Below are 17542 nucleotides of genomic sequence, written 5' to 3'. Positions count from 1 at the left end.
ATCTTTTTATGTCATCAGAAATTACAGTGAATGACCCCCCTACAGAATAAATTATAATTTATAATTTAAAAAAATAAAAATAAAAAGCTTGATAAAAATTGAACTAAATCATGCTTTCTTGTGTTGTTGTTGTTATTGTATAGACAAAATAGACAGGCATTAATAACTTAAAAAATACAAACTGCTAATAATAACTACTGGCAATGATTCTGGTACATGTGCGCCTCATTATTGCTGGTAATTCCCTAAAATTCCACTGGGAGGAGCTCTATATACCACAGCAAGAGTGTCTGTGTTAACGTCTAACTACGGTACTTGAAATACATACAAATAAAGTTTTCATATGGGATGACATCACAGTTTACACTTATTATCATAACGTGTAATAGGGGCGTCCTATCACAGTCCTGGAGGGCCATTCTACTCCAGGCTTAACAGGTAAAATGATATAATTAACTGCTTCAAGATTGGTTCAATTAAACAATTTAGAACAGGGCTGGAACAAAGACCAGAACTAAAAGGGTCACATTTGACCACCACTGTTGTATAACTTTACTTAACGGTATGTAATAAATAACATACATTCAGTAAACATAAACACGTGCAGAACATTATTTTTTTAACAGACCAGCCAAAAGCTGCAGCTGCATTACCTTTCACCATATACATAATTATAGTAAATAAATATATCTACTTATAGTTAGTGACTACGTTAAGTGAACACATAGGAGAATTGTAAATAATATAGTTTGTTTTTGAGCTTGCCCTGATTCATGACTAACTGTCTGCAGAACTGCTGGTGGAATGGTCCACTACTGGTTGTCTGTTACAGTACATGGAACCAGGGGGAACCTATACAGTACCTTCGCATGAGACGGCTGTCGATTGTGATAGCGTGCACGCAAGATCTCAATGATTTGGCAGTGTCAGTGCAGTGTTTATATGTGTCCCGTCACGGTCACTTATTGCAATCTGATATCACTGGGGTTGCCAGCCAGCCTCGACCCTGTCGATGTCTCTCAGGATCCTTGTTGCGATGAACAGGCTCAGCACTTGTGCTCCCAGGAGCAGGCTGGCGGCGGTGGCCAGGCTGCCTGTGTGATTGCTCAGCCAGCGGGAGAGCCCTCCCAGACAGCCGCCCAGGTAGATGAGGCGCTGTGCGGTGAACTCGTCCAGCCCCTGAGCACCCAGCCCACACTGCGAGTTCCACACGGTGCCGTTCTCCAGCGGGTCGATACAACAGGTGGCAGGGACTCCGCAGGCCTGGATACCAGGGGCAGAGCAGTTAAAGTACCTGGGGAGGAAACCGTGACAGGGGCATACCTGAGGTCAATTACAATTATACAATTGCAATCACAATTACAAGGCTTGTATGTTGAATAACAATTATAATTAAAATGTCACTATAAACTAACATACCCAACTACACACATGAACCTGTTTATTTATTCTAAATAACCAGCAATAATCAATAAGCAATTCCTATAGAAACATAACACTGTATATAACTTTTTTTCAAACAAATGGTGTCACCAAAAGAGAATGGGCTGGAAATATAAGAATAATGATTCAATGACAAATAGATAAAGAATTGAACTGCAACTGATTCATTATATAGCATAATTACAATTACAATTGATTCAGCGAAACCAAAATTACAGCATGTGGTTCTTGGATTTGTCATGTAAAAATCTTATAAGAATTCAAGCAAGATTGAACCAAAAGTATATTTTATAATACTCCATATTACTGCACTACTCTCACAGCTGCAGACAAGGTAAAAGGCAATATGAGATATTGAATGTGTAAGTCTTATTAGACTATAAGAAACTACTGACAAGCAACCAATCCTCATAACATTGGAACATCACAGTATCTACTCACATGTTCAGCTCCCAGTCATGGTAAGTGTCTGCCCCGCAACACTGCAGCTCGATCTGCATCTCATCCATGATAAATCTCAGGTCTAGGTCATCCTGGTAGCGGCTCACAGCGGTCAGCATGCTGCTGCGCAGAAACCCCTCGATCTGGTCTCTGAGCATGTACATCACAAACCCGGTCAGCACCTGGATGGAAAGCAGCACCAGCACCCCCGCAGCAAAGCCCTTGAGGAGGGGCACGTTCTCCCGCAGGGCTCCCACACACCCTGTGAAACACAGCAGGCTGAGCAGCAGCCCCAGCCCAGCGATAACCAGCATGGGGTCTGAGCCAATGTGCCTGATCCTCTCCTGGGCAAAGGACTCCTTATCCACGAGACCCCACAGACCAATGGCCAGGATCAGCAAGCCGAAGACAGCGAATAACAGGTTGCTGAGGAACATCAGGTACTTGACGCAGGAGTTTGTCAAGCTGGCAGGCTTCTGGTCCCATTTCTGTGGTGGGAGAAGGGCGAGCCCTTCCTCAGCTTTGCTTGCTTTGCATTTTAAAACAGCCTCGTCAAGAAATACAGATGCATCCCAACTGGTGCCAGGCTGAAGCGAGGAGACAGCTGTCCTGACCTCCTCCCTGGGTGAGGCGATGTGGTTTGGTTGCTCCTGATGGATCTGCACCTCCACAGTGGGGCCTGTGTGTCTCCCTTCAGCTTCAGCGTGCAGAATACTCCTGTTGTGAAAGCCGAAAGCCACTGCCTCATCCATGCCATTATCCTATCCAAAAAAAAAAAAAAAAGAAAACAAACTTGAACTTGCTTCCCAGTCTCTATGCTCTAACCACTAGGCCTCACTGCCTCCCAGTCCCTCGGCTTTAACCACTAGGCCACACTGCCTCCCAGTCCCTCGGCTTTAACCACTAGGCCACACTGCCTCCCAGTCCCTCGGCTTTAACCACTAGGCCACACTGCCTCCCAGTCCCTCGGCTTTAACCACTAGGCCACACTGCCTCCCATTCACTCAGCTTTAACTACTAAGCCACCAGCCTTTCACACATGTGCACGGTGTTATACATGCAGTGCATGACCCTGTGCACACTCCTTTTTACCTTTGGTATCAGAAGGCTTCTCTCATCATTCTGCTTGTCATTTTCCTTCAGCCAGAAAAACAGAAACCTTCTCCCAGCTGGGTGTCTCATCCTGTCAACAAGGCAGCTGCCACCTGGATATACTGTAATCTGCCACTCTACAGCGTGGAGGTCATTGAAGGTGCTGTGGTAATGGCTGTGATCCTGCTGGAATGAGAAGGGCTGTGTGGTTATAGTCCCTTGGCTTCTGCTGTAGGAATGCCAGAATCATGTGAGAGTCACGGTGAAGAGATTAAATGGTCTCATTGTGCTTGTGTGTGTCTGCTAATGATGACCCCGTGTGTATGTATGAGGGTCTTATACATGATACATATGTTTTAAAATGTTCTCCAGCATAAACAATCACTTACCTTAGAAAATGTTAGCAATCCATATAGCCAGCATAAATCAAACAATACTGAACAAAACACTTTGTATCGGGAAGTTTGTACTAGTTAGCTACCAACACTACATAGTTATAGCCCTGTTCACTTTGTTCTCGGCTTTGCTCGCTAAAGCCGTTCTCAATAAGGCGGAACCAATGTAGTGACTGGAACCGACCGCTTGCTGCCTGTGTTGCAGCTGGTGACGGAGGGGGGTCGGGGCGGAGCGGTTAGAGTGTGACACCCGCCTCCCGTGCTACAGAATGGAGTTTCAGTGACTCCGATCATCACAAAACACACGACAAAACCTATAATAATTCAAACGAGAAACACGGCTCCCGGCAGTATGGCAGAGAATATTGTAAGTACGGGGATACGGGAATACGGGAATGACAGGCTTGGGCGGCTGGTTTAGTGTGTCGCAGAGGCTGTCTGGGGTGATGAGGCAGCAGAATTAACAAGAAACAACCCCGGGCCTCTGGCAATCAGAGAGACTGGATGAAACCGAGAAAAAAATCCCCGAAACTCAGCCGTGTCGCCCCAGACAGCTGCCAGTGAACCGGGGCTGTGGGGCCCGGGGAGTTTTAGTGATTTCTTTGTGTTTGTTCAGACTTTGCACTTTTCAAACCCATTTTAACTTATTTTTGTAACGCGTAATAATAAGAGTGTGTGTGAGAGAGAGAGAGAGAGAGAGAGAGAGAGAGAGAGAGAGAGAGAGAGAGTTTAATGTATTATATTTCTCCTATGTATCGAGATTTGTTTTCCCCCCTTGTTGCTGTTTTCAAGGAGTTCTGCATGCGTCTTATTTACTGCTACAGCTTTAACTTCCCGGTACAGTGTAAGGTGTAACCGTAAAAACAGATAATTAGCATAACATTACATTTCTGCTAGTAAATGAACAATAACGTACATTTTCTTTCTTTCATTATGCTGACTGATAATTTTAACACGTTTAACAAGAGTATTACCGTATTTTATTATCCAGCAAAACTGCAGTGGGATTACTTTTGACAAGTTTATTTGACATGGCCCTAGTTAATACAGTTTTTGTTTGGTTTGTTTGTTTGTTTTTTTAATCCCTGCAAAACATGTCTTTTAAAATAAATCCCTGGCAATATATCACAGGGCTCGACTAGGTAGGAGTAGGTGATTCAGTGACGTACAGAGCCGAACGAGAAGACAAAATCTTTACATTTTTGTGTAGTCACGAGCTGTGACATACACCTGCCGCTGATGAGGGCTTTAAAAAACAAAATCTCTTTCGTCACAATGGAGTTACGAGAAGGGAGTGTTCGTGCGGTACTGTATTTCCATGCCCAATTGCTTCACCCGCCTTCTGTTCAGACCTGTGTTCTGCCTCATGATATACCCGATGAGAGTTTCTTGAAAAGGAAATGTCTGTTTTACCATTATCATTTTTTAAATATATGAACTGCTTACAAGTGGGTGAGAATCATTAAATCATAATTATGTATTCCCTAAACAGATGTACTGTACAGCACTAGAAACGATTTGACTTGAAGTAATGAAAAACATTGTCCCTAGAAGCCGTAATACAGGTACTAATGGAGCCAAGTAGTTTATAGCTGAGAGACTAGGAAGTAGTGTGGCCTAGTTGTTTTAAAGAGAATCTGTGGTCCAGTCTAGTGGATAGACCTGATCACTGTAATATCTCATATACTTCCAGCCCATCTGTAGGGTGTATTCATTGGCACAAAAGCATGGTGTATTGTGATTCAGATCTGTGGTGCAGTACGATCCAATCTCGTTGTTGGCACCTAAACTAAAAGTGGCAGAGAGGCAAAAACTAAAAGTTAACAGTCAGCTGAAAACAGGGACATTTTCCTAGAACCTAGAGCAGCCAAAAAATGGTGAAAATAAAGAAATCTGATACTGCTTAGTACTGAGTGCCCGTCTGCTGTATCTAGGCAGTCATTGTCAGCCAAGTAACAAGTTTTATTAAGTGCATTTCTATTACAAGTCATTTGATGCTGAATACCCATTAACCATGTATGGTAATGCCTGGTTATTACGTGTTCTGTAATGCACATTAAACAGTTGGCTTTGCAAGGGCGGTTATTACCGTCTCAATCTGTTTTCACCATTCTCATTTTCTTTTCTCAGACTATACGAGTCCAGTCCCCTGATGGGATGAAAAAAGTTTCAGCAACCAAGCGAGACACAGCTGCTGCATTTTTAAGAAAGGTAAAAAAAAAAAAAAAACGGGGGGGGGGGGGGGCAGAAATGAGAACTGAATCTCTGTTTGTATGTGCCTAAAAGGCAGATGGGAGAGTAGATAGTGTGGTTAGCTCAGCATATTGCTAAAAGGTGCTGTATTGCAGGTATTTATCTTGGCAAATGTTGCATAGATATTCTCCAGTACATCTGCCAAGCATCCGTACCAGCAGACTATATTAAGAAACTCTCCAACGCAATGTTATACAAATATTTCAACACGGTGCTTGCTGTAAACAATTCATTCAGGTCTTCCAAACTGCTCAGCAGGGAAAGACTGCACTGCCAAGGCTTGGCCGTGCAGCATAGTCTGCAGGCAAGGAGATCAATGCTGCTGATCAGATGGTTTGGTTGTGGGGAGGAGGAGGAGGAGGGGGTTGCGTGGGTGTAGGTGAGCCACTAATCTTGCAGTAGAAAATAATTAGTCAGTCAGCATCCAAGCAGGATCAGTATCCCTGTGTGTTTTCAGACCATGCATTGCAAAAAAGAAAAAAAGGTAGTGTCCTGTCTTTTGAATGAAATTCCAACCTTAGGACCAGTTTTTATAAATAACAGCAAGGGAGCTATCTGTCTTAGTGTTGATTAGCTTCCGACACAAGCCAATAAAGGAGATGGGTCTCTGGATTCTTAATAGTTTGGTCTCTGCTCTGTCTGTTTCTCATTAAGTGTTGCTAGTTGTAAAGACATTGCTGCCAATATACTTCAGCTATAACTACATACCGATGGACTGTTTTTTTTTGTTTTTTTTAGTTGCATGTATTTGGAATTGAATGCAATTAGATATCTAATCCCTAATAGAGCATATGTCTAAAGAAGGTACAACAGTTACAAAGGAAAATGGAGTGAGCCAAACCCCAAAAGGACATAAATATGAATGTGGAATTTAGGTGCATTGCAGCTATTCTGTAATGGCATGCTGCCACAAACCTCCCTGCCAGAACTGTTGTTCCTGAGAATAAACCAGTGCTGTGCTTTTACATATTCTATAATGTTAAAAACACTCATTTATTATAAATCATGTACTAACTTTTACATGCTAAAGGCCATACAGTAAATAATGTGTAAGAGTTTGTTGTTGTAACCTGATGTTGGTGCTCTGTCTCCTCTCCAGGTCGCTAAGGAGTTTGGGTTTAGCACCAATGGCTTCTCCGTTTACCAGAATAGAAACAAGACTGGAGAGATTACGTCACAGAGCAAATCGCTGAGTCTTCTCAAGATCAAGTGAGCAGATCCACCTACCTATACTCAGTTTGGTGTTTTCTAAATATAAAACACTGTGCTGGTGGTTCCTGTCTTTAATCTCCAGAATTGCAATGTGTTCCTGCCATCGTGGCTTTGTTGTAACCTCTTATCTCATGCAGACATGGAGACATGCTGTATCTGTTCCCCTCGGCCGTCCCTGGACCCTCTGGTGAGATCATGGATGTAGCAGCGTCTTCTTCAACATCATCGTCATCGTCACTGTCACGAGCCCAATCTTCATTATCACGACCTCAGACCACAACGCAAATCACAGAGGATGAGATTGACCAGTATCTGGCCAAACAAGATGGAAAGATTTACAGAAACCAAGATCCACAATTGTAAGCATTTATCTTTTATGAGAGCAGCCTCACAGTCAGTCTCTCTCTCTCTCTCTCTCTCTCTCTCTCTCTCTCTCTCTCTCTCTCTCTCTCTCTCTCTCTCTCCACTGCATCAGTACATGTAATTTTTCTCTTGATTAAAATTCACTGGTTATTGCATATAAACTTTAAAAAAGTAAAATAAAAAAAAGCCAAGGTGAATTTATATAATATTGAAATGTTCCTGAAATTTTAAAATGTATCATTCTTTCCCCTTTTATCTAGGTGCAGACACGGTTCAATGGGGAAATGTGTGCACTGTGTACCCTTAGAGGTAAGAATATATGTGGGGGGAAAAAAGATAACGTGAGCCTTTTGGTTTAGGTGAAAATCAGCAACAGTAGTTTTTTTGTTTTGTTTTTTTTATCATCAATTACAGTGAGATTAGTTAGCCACTGTGTATAGTGAAACAATCTGTCCCAAGTAAAGCTGGTGGTAAAACATAGAATGGCTCAAGACTTACTTTCATTCCAGGTTTTGAGTGCGTGTTCTGTGTGAGTTTACAGACGGTGTATGTCTTTTTTTTTTTCTTTGACAGCCTTTCGACGAGGATTACCTGAATCACCTGGACCCACCGGTCAAACACATGTCATTCCATGCGTACATCCGCAAACTGACAGGTGGCGCTGACAAGTGAGTTTTCCTCTCTTTAGAGGCACTTGTGCAGTTGCATGGTATCCCTAAATGGAAGGTGCCAGGAAAGTCTGGATATAATGTTGCTTTTGTCACATGGTTGAGTTCCTATGTAAACACATGCACACGTCAGAGTTCTGTAAGATGGAGGTATGGTTCTGAAACTTCTTTCCTTCTATTTCTGTCCTTCGAAGGGGGAAGTTTGCGGCCCTGGAGAACATTAGCTGTAAGATTAAATCAGGCTGCGAGGGACACCCACCTTGGCCAGAGGGGATATGCACCAAGTGTCAGCCCAGCGCAATCACCCTCAACAGACAGGTAGGGGATGGCTGTCAATAAAACTCAGTAAATTGGACACTCTGCATTGTTGATTGTGTCAAACCGCTGTTACTTCTGCCCACTGTTGGACACTTGCTTTTGAGTATGCCCTTGAGTATGTCACACACCCAAGATTCTCACACGAGACAATTTTTAAAGCAAATTGCTACCATAAGGTTTCTGTTGTTTATCTGCCCTTTGTTCAGAAATACAGACATGTGGATAATATCATGTTTGAGAATCACACCATTGCTGACCGCTTCCTTGACTTCTGGAGGAAGACTGGGAACCAGCGGATGGGCTACCTGTATGGACGCTACACAGAGCACAAGGACATCCCTCTAGGCATCAGAGCTGAAGTGGCAGCCATCTATGAGCCTCCTCAGGTAAGCATCTGAGCTCCTACAGTGGGAGGGGAATGGTTTGACATAACAAATTTACTGGGAGCATCACAAGTAATATCTCTACCACAAGGTGGCAGTGTATAGTCAGCTATTTAAGACACTGATTACAGCCTCAGCCATTGCTTAGTCATACAGTATATAGCTGTGCTCCCTATTTATTGGCATGGAAAATGTGCAGTGTACCTAACTCTCCATGCAGGAGTGATTTAATTTAAAACAGTTGCAAACATATTGAAGTTAAAGGCACAGACTTGTGGTATTGGGGCAACTCTCCCCCTAAATGATTCCCAATCTATTTTTTTACAGATTGCGACCCAGAACAGCCTGGAGCTGGTTGACGATCCCAAAGCCGAAGCTGTGGAGGAAATTGCAGCTAAACTGGGCCTCCGGAAGGTAACGCCTCCTGTCCATGCGCAGCTACAGTTAAAATAATGAATACAATATATAGCTAACTGTATGACCTGACCTCTACATTACAGCAGCTGGTATTTCCAGGCATGCATCACTGCCAAAAATGTAGAATGCCATTTTGAACTAATCACAACTGACACTGCCATTATGTCAGACTGTCAGAGTGTTGTGCTGCTGGTTTAAAAAGGTCAGACAGCTTCCATATTGCATGTTGATTGCTTCAGGGTGGGAGTTGATATAAGGGCCCATCAAAGAATGAAAGGGTTACTCATTGGTGAACTTTTAGATTGGGTGAAGAAACCACTGCAATGAACAAAAACATTTAGGCTGAAATGCTACCATTTAATAAGGAAAATAAAATACATCAAATTTAATAAAATGGATAAGAGGCAAGGGGACTTTTTGTTTTAGGTTTTAAAAAAGTTGACAATACTTTGTGATGTAATAATAACGTTACATGTATCCTGAGAGGGAAATTCATCCCAGTTTTCCAGGAAAGGTTGCTGGTGAATCGTTGCCTTTCTTTCACAGGTTATTTTTTCTGTTCTATATCTTAGGTGGGCTGGATATTTACAGATCTGCTCTCTGAAGACACCAGGATAGGTACTGTCCGGTACAGCAGAAACAAGGTGAGACTCAACAAGTCCTTCAGGAACTGTGTACTGTTTGCTGATTTTCAGACTCGGCTTCAACTATTGATCATGCAATATGAACAAGTTAGAAGTCCTTCTGTTTTTTGTATTTATATAATCTTAACAACATTGAAACAACACTAACCTAGTGGAGCAAAGTGTCTACCTAACTGTGGTGTGCAAAGCACTCATCTGGCATCCAGTTTCTGAACTGAAACTTCTTAAAGAAATTCCTTGTACAGGTCCTTGAATAGAACTACAGAAACTACTCTTAGTCAAGTAGACATTTTGCTGCATACGACACCAATGAAGGTTGAAAGCCAAAACATGACTCCACTGGACAGAAGTTTTACGACTCAGTTGTAGTTTAGCTTTGGGGAATGGAATAGGGCTTCTGAAGTGAAACGGTGTTCATTCCTGTCTCCCACCTCCCCAGGACTCCTATTTCTTGAGTGCAGAGGAATGCATCACAGCTGGCGATTTCCAGAACAAACACCCCAACACCTGCCGCCTCTCTCCCGACGGAGACTTTGGATCGAAATTCGTCACTGTGGTGGCAACAGGTACAACCAGAGAGCAAGAGAAGAGTTCATTATTGGAGAGTGTTTTTTTTATTTTTCCTGTCTGTCTTCCTTGTGACTGTTTCTATTCACTTTCTTTCTATAGTGGTAGATTTATTATTTTATTTTACCTAGGTCATGCCCATTTTATATTTAGTGCCAGTAGCTATAAAATGTGTTTGTAATGACCCTGTTTTTACCTGCAGGGGGCCCTGATAATCAAGTGCACTTCGAGGGGTACCAGGTGTCGAATCAGTGCATGGCGCTGGTGCGGGATGAGTGTTTACTGCCCTGCCGTGACGTGCCCGAGCTCGGCTATGCCAAGGAGTCCAGCACTGAGCAGTACGTACCGGACGTCTTCTACAAGGTACGAGCTGGGGGGGAGCCTGCTGTGCGCTAGGAATATACATTGGGACAGGAGGCGTGTCTGAAAATGCTGCATTCTGTTGTTTTTTAATCCTAGATGAAACCCTAATTCAGGTTAAATGATGTGGTTGATGTAATAACACTTGCAGACATCTGAAACTACAAGTCGGGGACTGGCCAGGGTGGCATTGTAACAAGGGTCTTTTAAAATGTAAAAAAAAAAAAAAAAAAATACAAAAAATGCACGTTAGCAATCAAAATTTTCTGTTTCTCAACACAATGACATTTGTGTTTTTAGTTGTAATAAACATAACAAATTATAACTTTGAGGTTTTTTTTTGCTGGCGGTAAAGTGTTTTTGGCTTGGTGCATTGGCGAGAACAGGTAACAATGGGTTATATTGGTGCACATTGGTTTAGAAGGAACTCAATTGGACAGAACCTGTGTAAAAGTAATAAAATGTACACATGGAATGCATCTGTTTTTGCAAACAAATGTAACCACAAAAAAAACAACAGTGCTGAAATTATACAAGTATTTAGTTTGATGTAGGATCACAGGATAAGTATTCGAGTGAAAGCTAGTAAGCCACCATTGTTTTTACACAAACATGACTTCAGAGCAGCAGCAAATGCAAATTAAGACCACTTTGTCTATGTTTTCAGCAGATCATACACAAGGCAAATGAAAGGGTGTTATCCTAAACATTGTTTGGGTTTCTGAGTAGATGTCACTGCGACTGTGCAGTGTGGGTGGGCCACCACTGATAACCCTATTTTAACCATTGCTTTTGATAACACAGTTAACATTATCTTCTTTCAACAGGACAAAGACAAATTCGGTAATGACATCACCTATTTAGCACGACCGCTGCCTGTGGAATACCTGATCATAGACGTGAGTATCCTCATGGGTGTTGATTTTGACATGGAGTGATAAAGCAGTCCTCATGTATCTTATAAGAGTGAGGAATCTCTCACCTCAGGGGTCTGGTATAGGAGGTTTCAAAGCCTGTCAGTTCCATGTATATGTGAAAGCAGTTTGGCTCGCTTGGGTCATCTGAGGTTCTGCAGGTGCAATTCAAGTGTACCTTTGAAAAATGTTGCCTTCAGGTGTAGAATTTTGACAATCAAAACCCAACACTGTGCCAAGCTGAGGCAGCAGAGTGCTACAACTATTGTCATTTATTTCATCAACTCTGGAAGCTGTTTTTTATTTGTTGGGATTTTTCCACTTTGAGTTGTTCCAGCAACTATTTCTCTACACTGCAGCACTCTCTCTCCCTTTTGCCTGTATGAAAGAGGGGGGAGTTACTCTCTCTCCTCTCTTTGGGTACCGCCTGAGGGGTGCTGGTGTCCCTGGGCTACAGGCTGACATGCATGCACATACATCCAGCCACCACCCAAGCCTCCCTGTAGGGACTGGCAGCTTGGGATTAACAGCCTGCCAACTCGGCATCAAACCCCAAAACCAGTCTAAGGTATTGTGCTTCAGGGCGCCGTTTCAAATCAACAAAAATGGGAACAAGACCGACCAACTAAAGTAAGGGGTAATTTAAGAAGCCCCTTATTCCAGATCAAGACAATTTAATTTGATATGCAATCCCTCTTTTACACAGGGTGTGAGTCTTGATATGTTTGTTTATACTTTTTTGTCTTTTGGCCTCTGCTACTTATAACTTCCCTCCTGGTGCAGAATTCAAGAATATGTGCAATATTTATAGCTGCCTTTCTCTAAAGAAAGAATGTGCTGTAAAACAGAATTGATTTAAATTCGCTGTTATTGTGTTCCTTAACTGAGATACATTGTACAGTACCTGTACAGTGTGTAATAAAGCCCGGACCTTGCATGTGCTGTGACCAAAAAAAAAAAAAACAGAATCCTACATAGCCTATTCAGTGCTTATTGTCATCTCAATGTCCCACAGATAACCACCACTTTCCCGAAGGACCCAGCTTACACATTCACATCCACGCATCGCTTCTCCATCGAGAATCGAGACGTCCTGGGAGAGACACAGGTAGGGAATCTCGCAAACTAAAGTAGCCAAAATAAACTGGGTGATTTCCAGTGATGGGTTTGCTACTGTACATACATACATGTTCTGTTTTGTCACATTAGATGTGGTCAGTGTAGTGGAAATTATTATGCATTTCACTGCAGAGCTATTTTTGAATACTTGCACACTCAAGTTTCAGCCATCTACAATGTTTTACTGTAATCCAAACACAGAAAAACCTGTGAATAGTAAAAGAAATAGGAAAACTAAATTAACTGCAGATGGATATGATACACGGAATATGTGAGTCACAAGGACAGCCTTTAGTTCCCTTATGAGTTATGCAGCTTTTTTCTTGCTCTAAAAGGCTGGACTCACACAGATTTGTATATATGTTCTTGGAAACATTTTTTAACCAGATTTTTTTTTTTTCCCCCCCCCCCCCCCCCCCCCCCCCCCCCCCCCCCCCCCCCCCCCCCAGGATTTCCACACCCTCGCCACGTATCTTTCCCAGAACACATCTACTGTGTTTCTCAACATCGTGTCTGATTTCCACCTCCTCCTCTTCCTGGTAACCAACGAGGTCATGCCTCTAGGAGTGAGTATAGACAACCTGCAGCTTAGTGATACAATGTGCTCAAAAGCTGACTGTACAGCATTAGTTTTGACACGATACTAACTCACACTAGTAGTGGCTACCTTCTTCAATTTCCTTGTAAAAGTGTTGGCATTGGGCAAGCAAATTCTAGTAATCGACAAACTGTAAACGATTTGATTTTCTAAAAACAAGAAAGAGTTTGCGTGCACAAAGTGTGGGATTGGGTTTGTGAGATCTGTCCGGCTCCCAAGTTCTGGAACTGATTAAACGTCAGTGCTAACTGGCCAACTCTCAGTGTGTACGACTGGTTTAAATATCATGGAGAGCAAAGCACAACATGGAGCATGTGCAGACATGCCAGGCTGCTGGTGCCTGTCTGGAGAACAGGGCTGTTTGAGAAGCCTCTCACTTTGGATAATTCTTTGGTGGGTGTTGCATAATGAGAACTAAAAGGATCCAACACTGTCATTAACTTGCACTAAAAGCCCAATTCTACGCTCTCCAGCGCTGTTACCCTGCACCTTAAAAATGAGCATAAATATAGTTTGATTATCGGCTTCACTGCATCTTTTAGACTTCCTTATTTACCCATCCAAGCGACTGTCTGTCTAACGCAGTCTTTGGCTGTTTGCACTCAGGACAGTATTGGTCTCCTGCTGGATGCAGTGAAGACATCCAATGAGGAACTAGCACAGACCTGGAGGAAATCAGAACAGTGGGCAACAATCGAGCAGCTGTGCAGTGAGTACCAGGGAACTCATGTTTACCACTTCACTTCTGTATGGAGAGAGAGAAGAATTTAGGGATATTGTTTTATAATCAAATCAGAAGGAATTGCAGCTGGAAAACAAGAACGCCTTTTTACTGGCGCAGGTTTTAAACACTGTCCTGGTCAGTTCGATTCCCAATGATGAGGTCATGGTGACTGTTCTCTTAATAGCTTTCAACGCTGCAGCATGATGTGTTCTCAAGCTGTTGTTCCATTTGAGTATGCCCGTTTTGTTAGGTAAAACATCCCGCTAACTGATAAAATTGTGAATTCTGTGGGCTGAGGGCTAAAGTGAAGGTTATGACAGGTATTTGCTAGTTCTCTACCACAACACAATTGAGCTATTGGAGGCTATATCTTTTAAATCACTCAACTGATTTGTATATATTCCACATATTGTGGATGTAGGTAATGGTGAAATACTGTTTTATGACTTGTTCTGGACATTCAGACAGTGATTTGTGAAAGCGATTAACTGCTGTGTTTCTGACCACCATCTTGTTTGTCTCTTGTATTGCAGGCACAGTTGGCGGGCAGTCGTCGGGGTTACCTGATTACGGTGCCATGGGGGGGCCCCCTAATCCTGCCTCCTCCTCTTCAATGTGGTCCTGCCTCCACTGCACCTTCATGAACCAGCCCGGCACAGAGCAATGTGAGATGTGCAGTCTGCCCCACAGCTAAACCTGCCAACCCCACGGGGAGGAAAGGGGAAGGGGGGGGTGAAGAGACCAGAACCAACATCATTGGACTGGGCACTGGGACCAGTTACAGGAACTAGTGTCTCCTCTCTCTTTTACTTTCATACCCCCTGCACGATCTCCAAACACACACACACCTGGTACCCATTCTCTTTTTATAAGTGATGTCATTGCAATTTTACCACTAAGCAGCAAGAGGCTCCACAGAACTACAAATAAAAAAAATATCCAAATATCAGTTTGTGATGATCCCCTTAATTATGGCAGGCAGATGGGAAAGCGCTTGGTAAAGAATTGCTTCTCTGAAATTCACTGAAGCACTTTCTCCTGTGGTAGAGCTCGTCTCTGGAGCCCAGACTGATCGCTCCTGTGCTGCAGGATGGCAGCTGTAAAACCAGAGATCAAACAAACTCGTTCCACTGATGCAAGCTTCCCTCACCTGTCTCTGCCGCCTCAAAGTCAAAAGTAACCCTGACATTCTTGGTGTAAATACACTTAAAAGGAACGATGCTCTTATTTAAATGCAACCAGATTGCTTTTTTTTGTAGTAGTTTTTATTTATGGAATTTTAAACATACACTTTGTACTATTTCCTTTGAACGCACAGTACAGAGAGAGGTCATGCTTTGTTGAGAAACTTATCAGCAACAAAAAAAAGAAAAAAAAATTAACAAGGGCTGGGCTGGGCTGGACTGCCCTACCACCAGTAAAATCATTATCCTGTGAATGCTGTTCCACCCTGACCCTGTGCCAGTTTTATTGGACTGGGATTGTTTATTATTGACACTTGTAATCCCCAGTGTCTCAGATTCTTTTTAAATCTATTACACCCAGCATGGATTACTGGTTTGGCACTACCCTGGTTTCGATTCTCAGGATCCCCCTCCCCTCTGTTACTCTTTCTGGTTTAGTGCTAAGCCAGTAAAACTGGACTCATTGGCTGTGATGCTGGTACTGGTTTTTATTGACAATGTATCCCAGTCTAGCTCTCTTGATCTCCAGTTATGCTGTGTAAATTCTGTTCAGCCCACGCTGAAATAGAACTAGTCAACAACGCTAAAGTAAACTCCTCCTTTTATGGCCGTTGTTTTCTGAAGGTTTTCCTTATGCCGTCTTTCTAGTGGTGCAATGTCTCCGCTGTACTGGCTGCTTATGCTGATCTAATTGCGGTTCTGATGACCTAGAGCTTGGCTTGAATCATCCAAAAAATACATTATTAAAGTGGAAACCCATCTATGAAGGGATTCTCAACTCAGTCTGTGCTACCACTGGCAGCCTGAAAAAGTAACTAAAACCTAATAACAAAAAAACTGTTGGCTTATGAGTTCAGACTGCTTTTACAAGATCAGATTCTTTGTGCTGCTTCAAGAGAGCCAGCTCCTGGTTTTACCCAAGCATGTTCATTTAGTCTGTGTTCGAGACCAAGCATAGGAGTGCTTCTTTCAGGCACACTAAATATATGTTTGAACTAATTAAACGGTTTAATGCCACGCAGATTTCCCCCTACAAAAAAAGGGCTAGGATAAGAAGCTTGATACCATGGGTTTGCTAGTGGGGATACAAATGTATTTATTTATTTGCAGTGCATGTGAAGTGTGTTTGCACAGTTCCTAACAAACCAAAAAAACTTGGATTGCTGTGTCTTCACTTCTCCAACTGAAAATGGGGGTGTCTAACAGCTGATTTTTCTTACATTTTACGGGGTTGTTAGTGCCGAAATAAATACACCCTTTGGAGGCATTAAAAACATGCTTTGAATAGGAGCTACCAGGAGGCAGTAGTTGTGTGTGAGGCTCTTATCACTAAGTAGGTTCCAAGTCCTGATGATCGCAGCCTATACTTAAAATGTATCTCTTCTTTCTGTGACTCTTACCCTCTGGCTTGCAGATGTATGTTGTTGGGTTATCCTAATTATAGCTCTGTCATTGAAATCTAATAAAAATCAAAGAAAAGATCATTTGTAGGTGTTGTTAACCCCCCCTTTATTCTTCTTCTAAACAAATATATGAATGTTGACAAATCCTCTGTTAAGTCTGAACTGCATCATGTTGGCAGCAGATGTCATTTGTAATTATGTCTTGATTAGCAAGGTCAATTTACAGAAAAAATAATACTGGGACAGATCAAAGATTTCCTCTTTTCATCTGACAAGTTTTTGTTATAAGACGCCAGTGTTTCAGGCATTAAACTAGGTCTTTATGAGAATGGTTACGCACGTATGTGGCTTAGCTCATGCTTCTTACCAGCTATGCCAGTGCTTAGTCTCATTCGGCATTAACCTAGAACTTTATAAGAATGTTTATAGTCATATTTTAACTTCCATTTTATTAATATTTTTTTCGCGTTTAAATTTTACGTGCCACGGTTTGAAAACTTTTGTTTAATTGCCCGGCATATATATATATATATATATATATATATATATATATATATATATATATATATATATATATATATATATAACTGCAATGCATAATTATTTTAGTTCATTTAATGTGGTTCTTGGAGAATGAGTGAAAAAAAAAAAATTCAACCGTGCATTTATTTTATCTCTGCTTGGAGTTTGTTCTCATGCGCCAGTCTGTCTCTTAGTGCTTTTGCCAAGGAGACAGTGTGAACATGTTCTCGGTTTCAGTAGCAATTATCACAAAACCTTACAATACAATTTCCTTGGTACACACGGCACTAGTCCCAATATCCAATATCGCCCTCTTCCTAGGCAACCAGCCAAATTGCTCCCTAAGCGCAGCCAGAACAGTTCTGTTCCAAACTGCCTGAGAATCTGCACTGGTGCAGTGTTCCTAACTACACAATACATCAAGCCTTTTCCAGAATATCACCCCTGCACAGAATGAAACCACTGGTTACATTGACACCAAACAAAGGAAAGTTCCGTGCAAACAAAATGGAAAGTTCTTCG

At 42.2% G+C, this 17542-nt stretch overlaps 2 protein-coding genes across 3 annotated transcripts; one reads left to right on the top strand and one right to left on the bottom strand.

Moving 5' to 3' along the window:
- Positions 1 to 131: 131 nt before the first annotated feature.
- LOC121296333 (tetraspanin-10) lies at positions 132 to 3533 on the bottom strand. 2 transcript variants are annotated; one of them, XM_041221759.1, is made up of 4 exons: positions 3366 to 3533; positions 2977 to 3162; positions 1885 to 2645; positions 132 to 1294 (listed from the first exon to the last, which is right to left on the bottom strand). In XM_041221759.1, the coding sequence occupies exons 2-4, from the start codon at positions 3064 to 3066 to the stop codon at positions 979 to 981; spliced, it is 1167 nt and encodes a 388-aa protein (XP_041077693.1). In that variant the 5' UTR covers positions 3067 to 3162; positions 3366 to 3533; the 3' UTR covers positions 132 to 978. The 2 variants fall into 2 exon arrangements, with proteins under 2 accessions (XP_041077693.1, XP_041077694.1); XM_041221760.1 differs by having other exon boundaries at positions 2977 to 3159.
- Positions 3534 to 3618: 85 nt separating this feature from the next.
- On the top strand, positions 3619 to 16569 carry LOC121296332 (nuclear protein localization protein 4 homolog). The gene is made up of 17 exons (XM_041221758.1): positions 3619 to 3738; positions 5502 to 5582; positions 6724 to 6833; positions 6974 to 7195; positions 7460 to 7508; positions 7773 to 7867; positions 8062 to 8185; positions 8392 to 8571; positions 8896 to 8982; positions 9558 to 9629; positions 10069 to 10195; positions 10399 to 10559; positions 11384 to 11455; positions 12486 to 12578; positions 13039 to 13155; positions 13794 to 13896; positions 14445 to 16569. Exons 1-17 carry the CDS (start codon positions 3724 to 3726, stop codon positions 14603 to 14605), a joined length of 1869 nt encoding a protein of 622 aa, XP_041077692.1. The 5' UTR covers positions 3619 to 3723; the 3' UTR covers positions 14606 to 16569.
- Positions 16570 to 17542: the final 973 nt, after the last annotated feature.

Source organism: Polyodon spathula, chromosome 21 (assembly GCF_017654505.1).
Source record: "Polyodon spathula isolate WHYD16114869_AA chromosome 21, ASM1765450v1, whole genome shotgun sequence".
NCBI lineage: Eukaryota > Metazoa > Chordata > Actinopteri > Acipenseriformes > Polyodontidae > Polyodon > Polyodon spathula.
This window is presented reverse-complemented; position numbering and strand designations above follow the sequence as displayed.

Excerpts from the sequence above, each read along its gene's own strand:
- LOC121296333 (XM_041221759.1), bottom strand. The coding sequence starts at position 3,066 with ATGAGACACCCAGCTGGGAGAAGGTTTCTGTTTTTCTGGCTGAAGGAA. Across the intron at positions 2,646-2,976 it reads GAAGCCTTCTGATACCAAAG|GATAATGGCATGGATGAGGC; the intron begins GTAAAAAGGAGT and ends TTTTTTGGATAG. Across the intron at positions 1,295-1,884 it reads CATGACTGGGAGCTGAACAT|GTACTTTAACTGCTCTGCCC; the intron begins GTGAGTAGATAC and ends TTTCCTCCCCAG.
- LOC121296332 (XM_041221758.1), top strand. Across the intron at positions 11,456-12,485 it reads TGGAATACCTGATCATAGAC|ATAACCACCACTTTCCCGAA; the intron begins GTGAGTATCCTC and ends AATGTCCCACAG. Across the intron at positions 13,897-14,444 it reads AACAATCGAGCAGCTGTGCA|GCACAGTTGGCGGGCAGTCG; the intron begins GTGAGTACCAGG and ends CTTGTATTGCAG.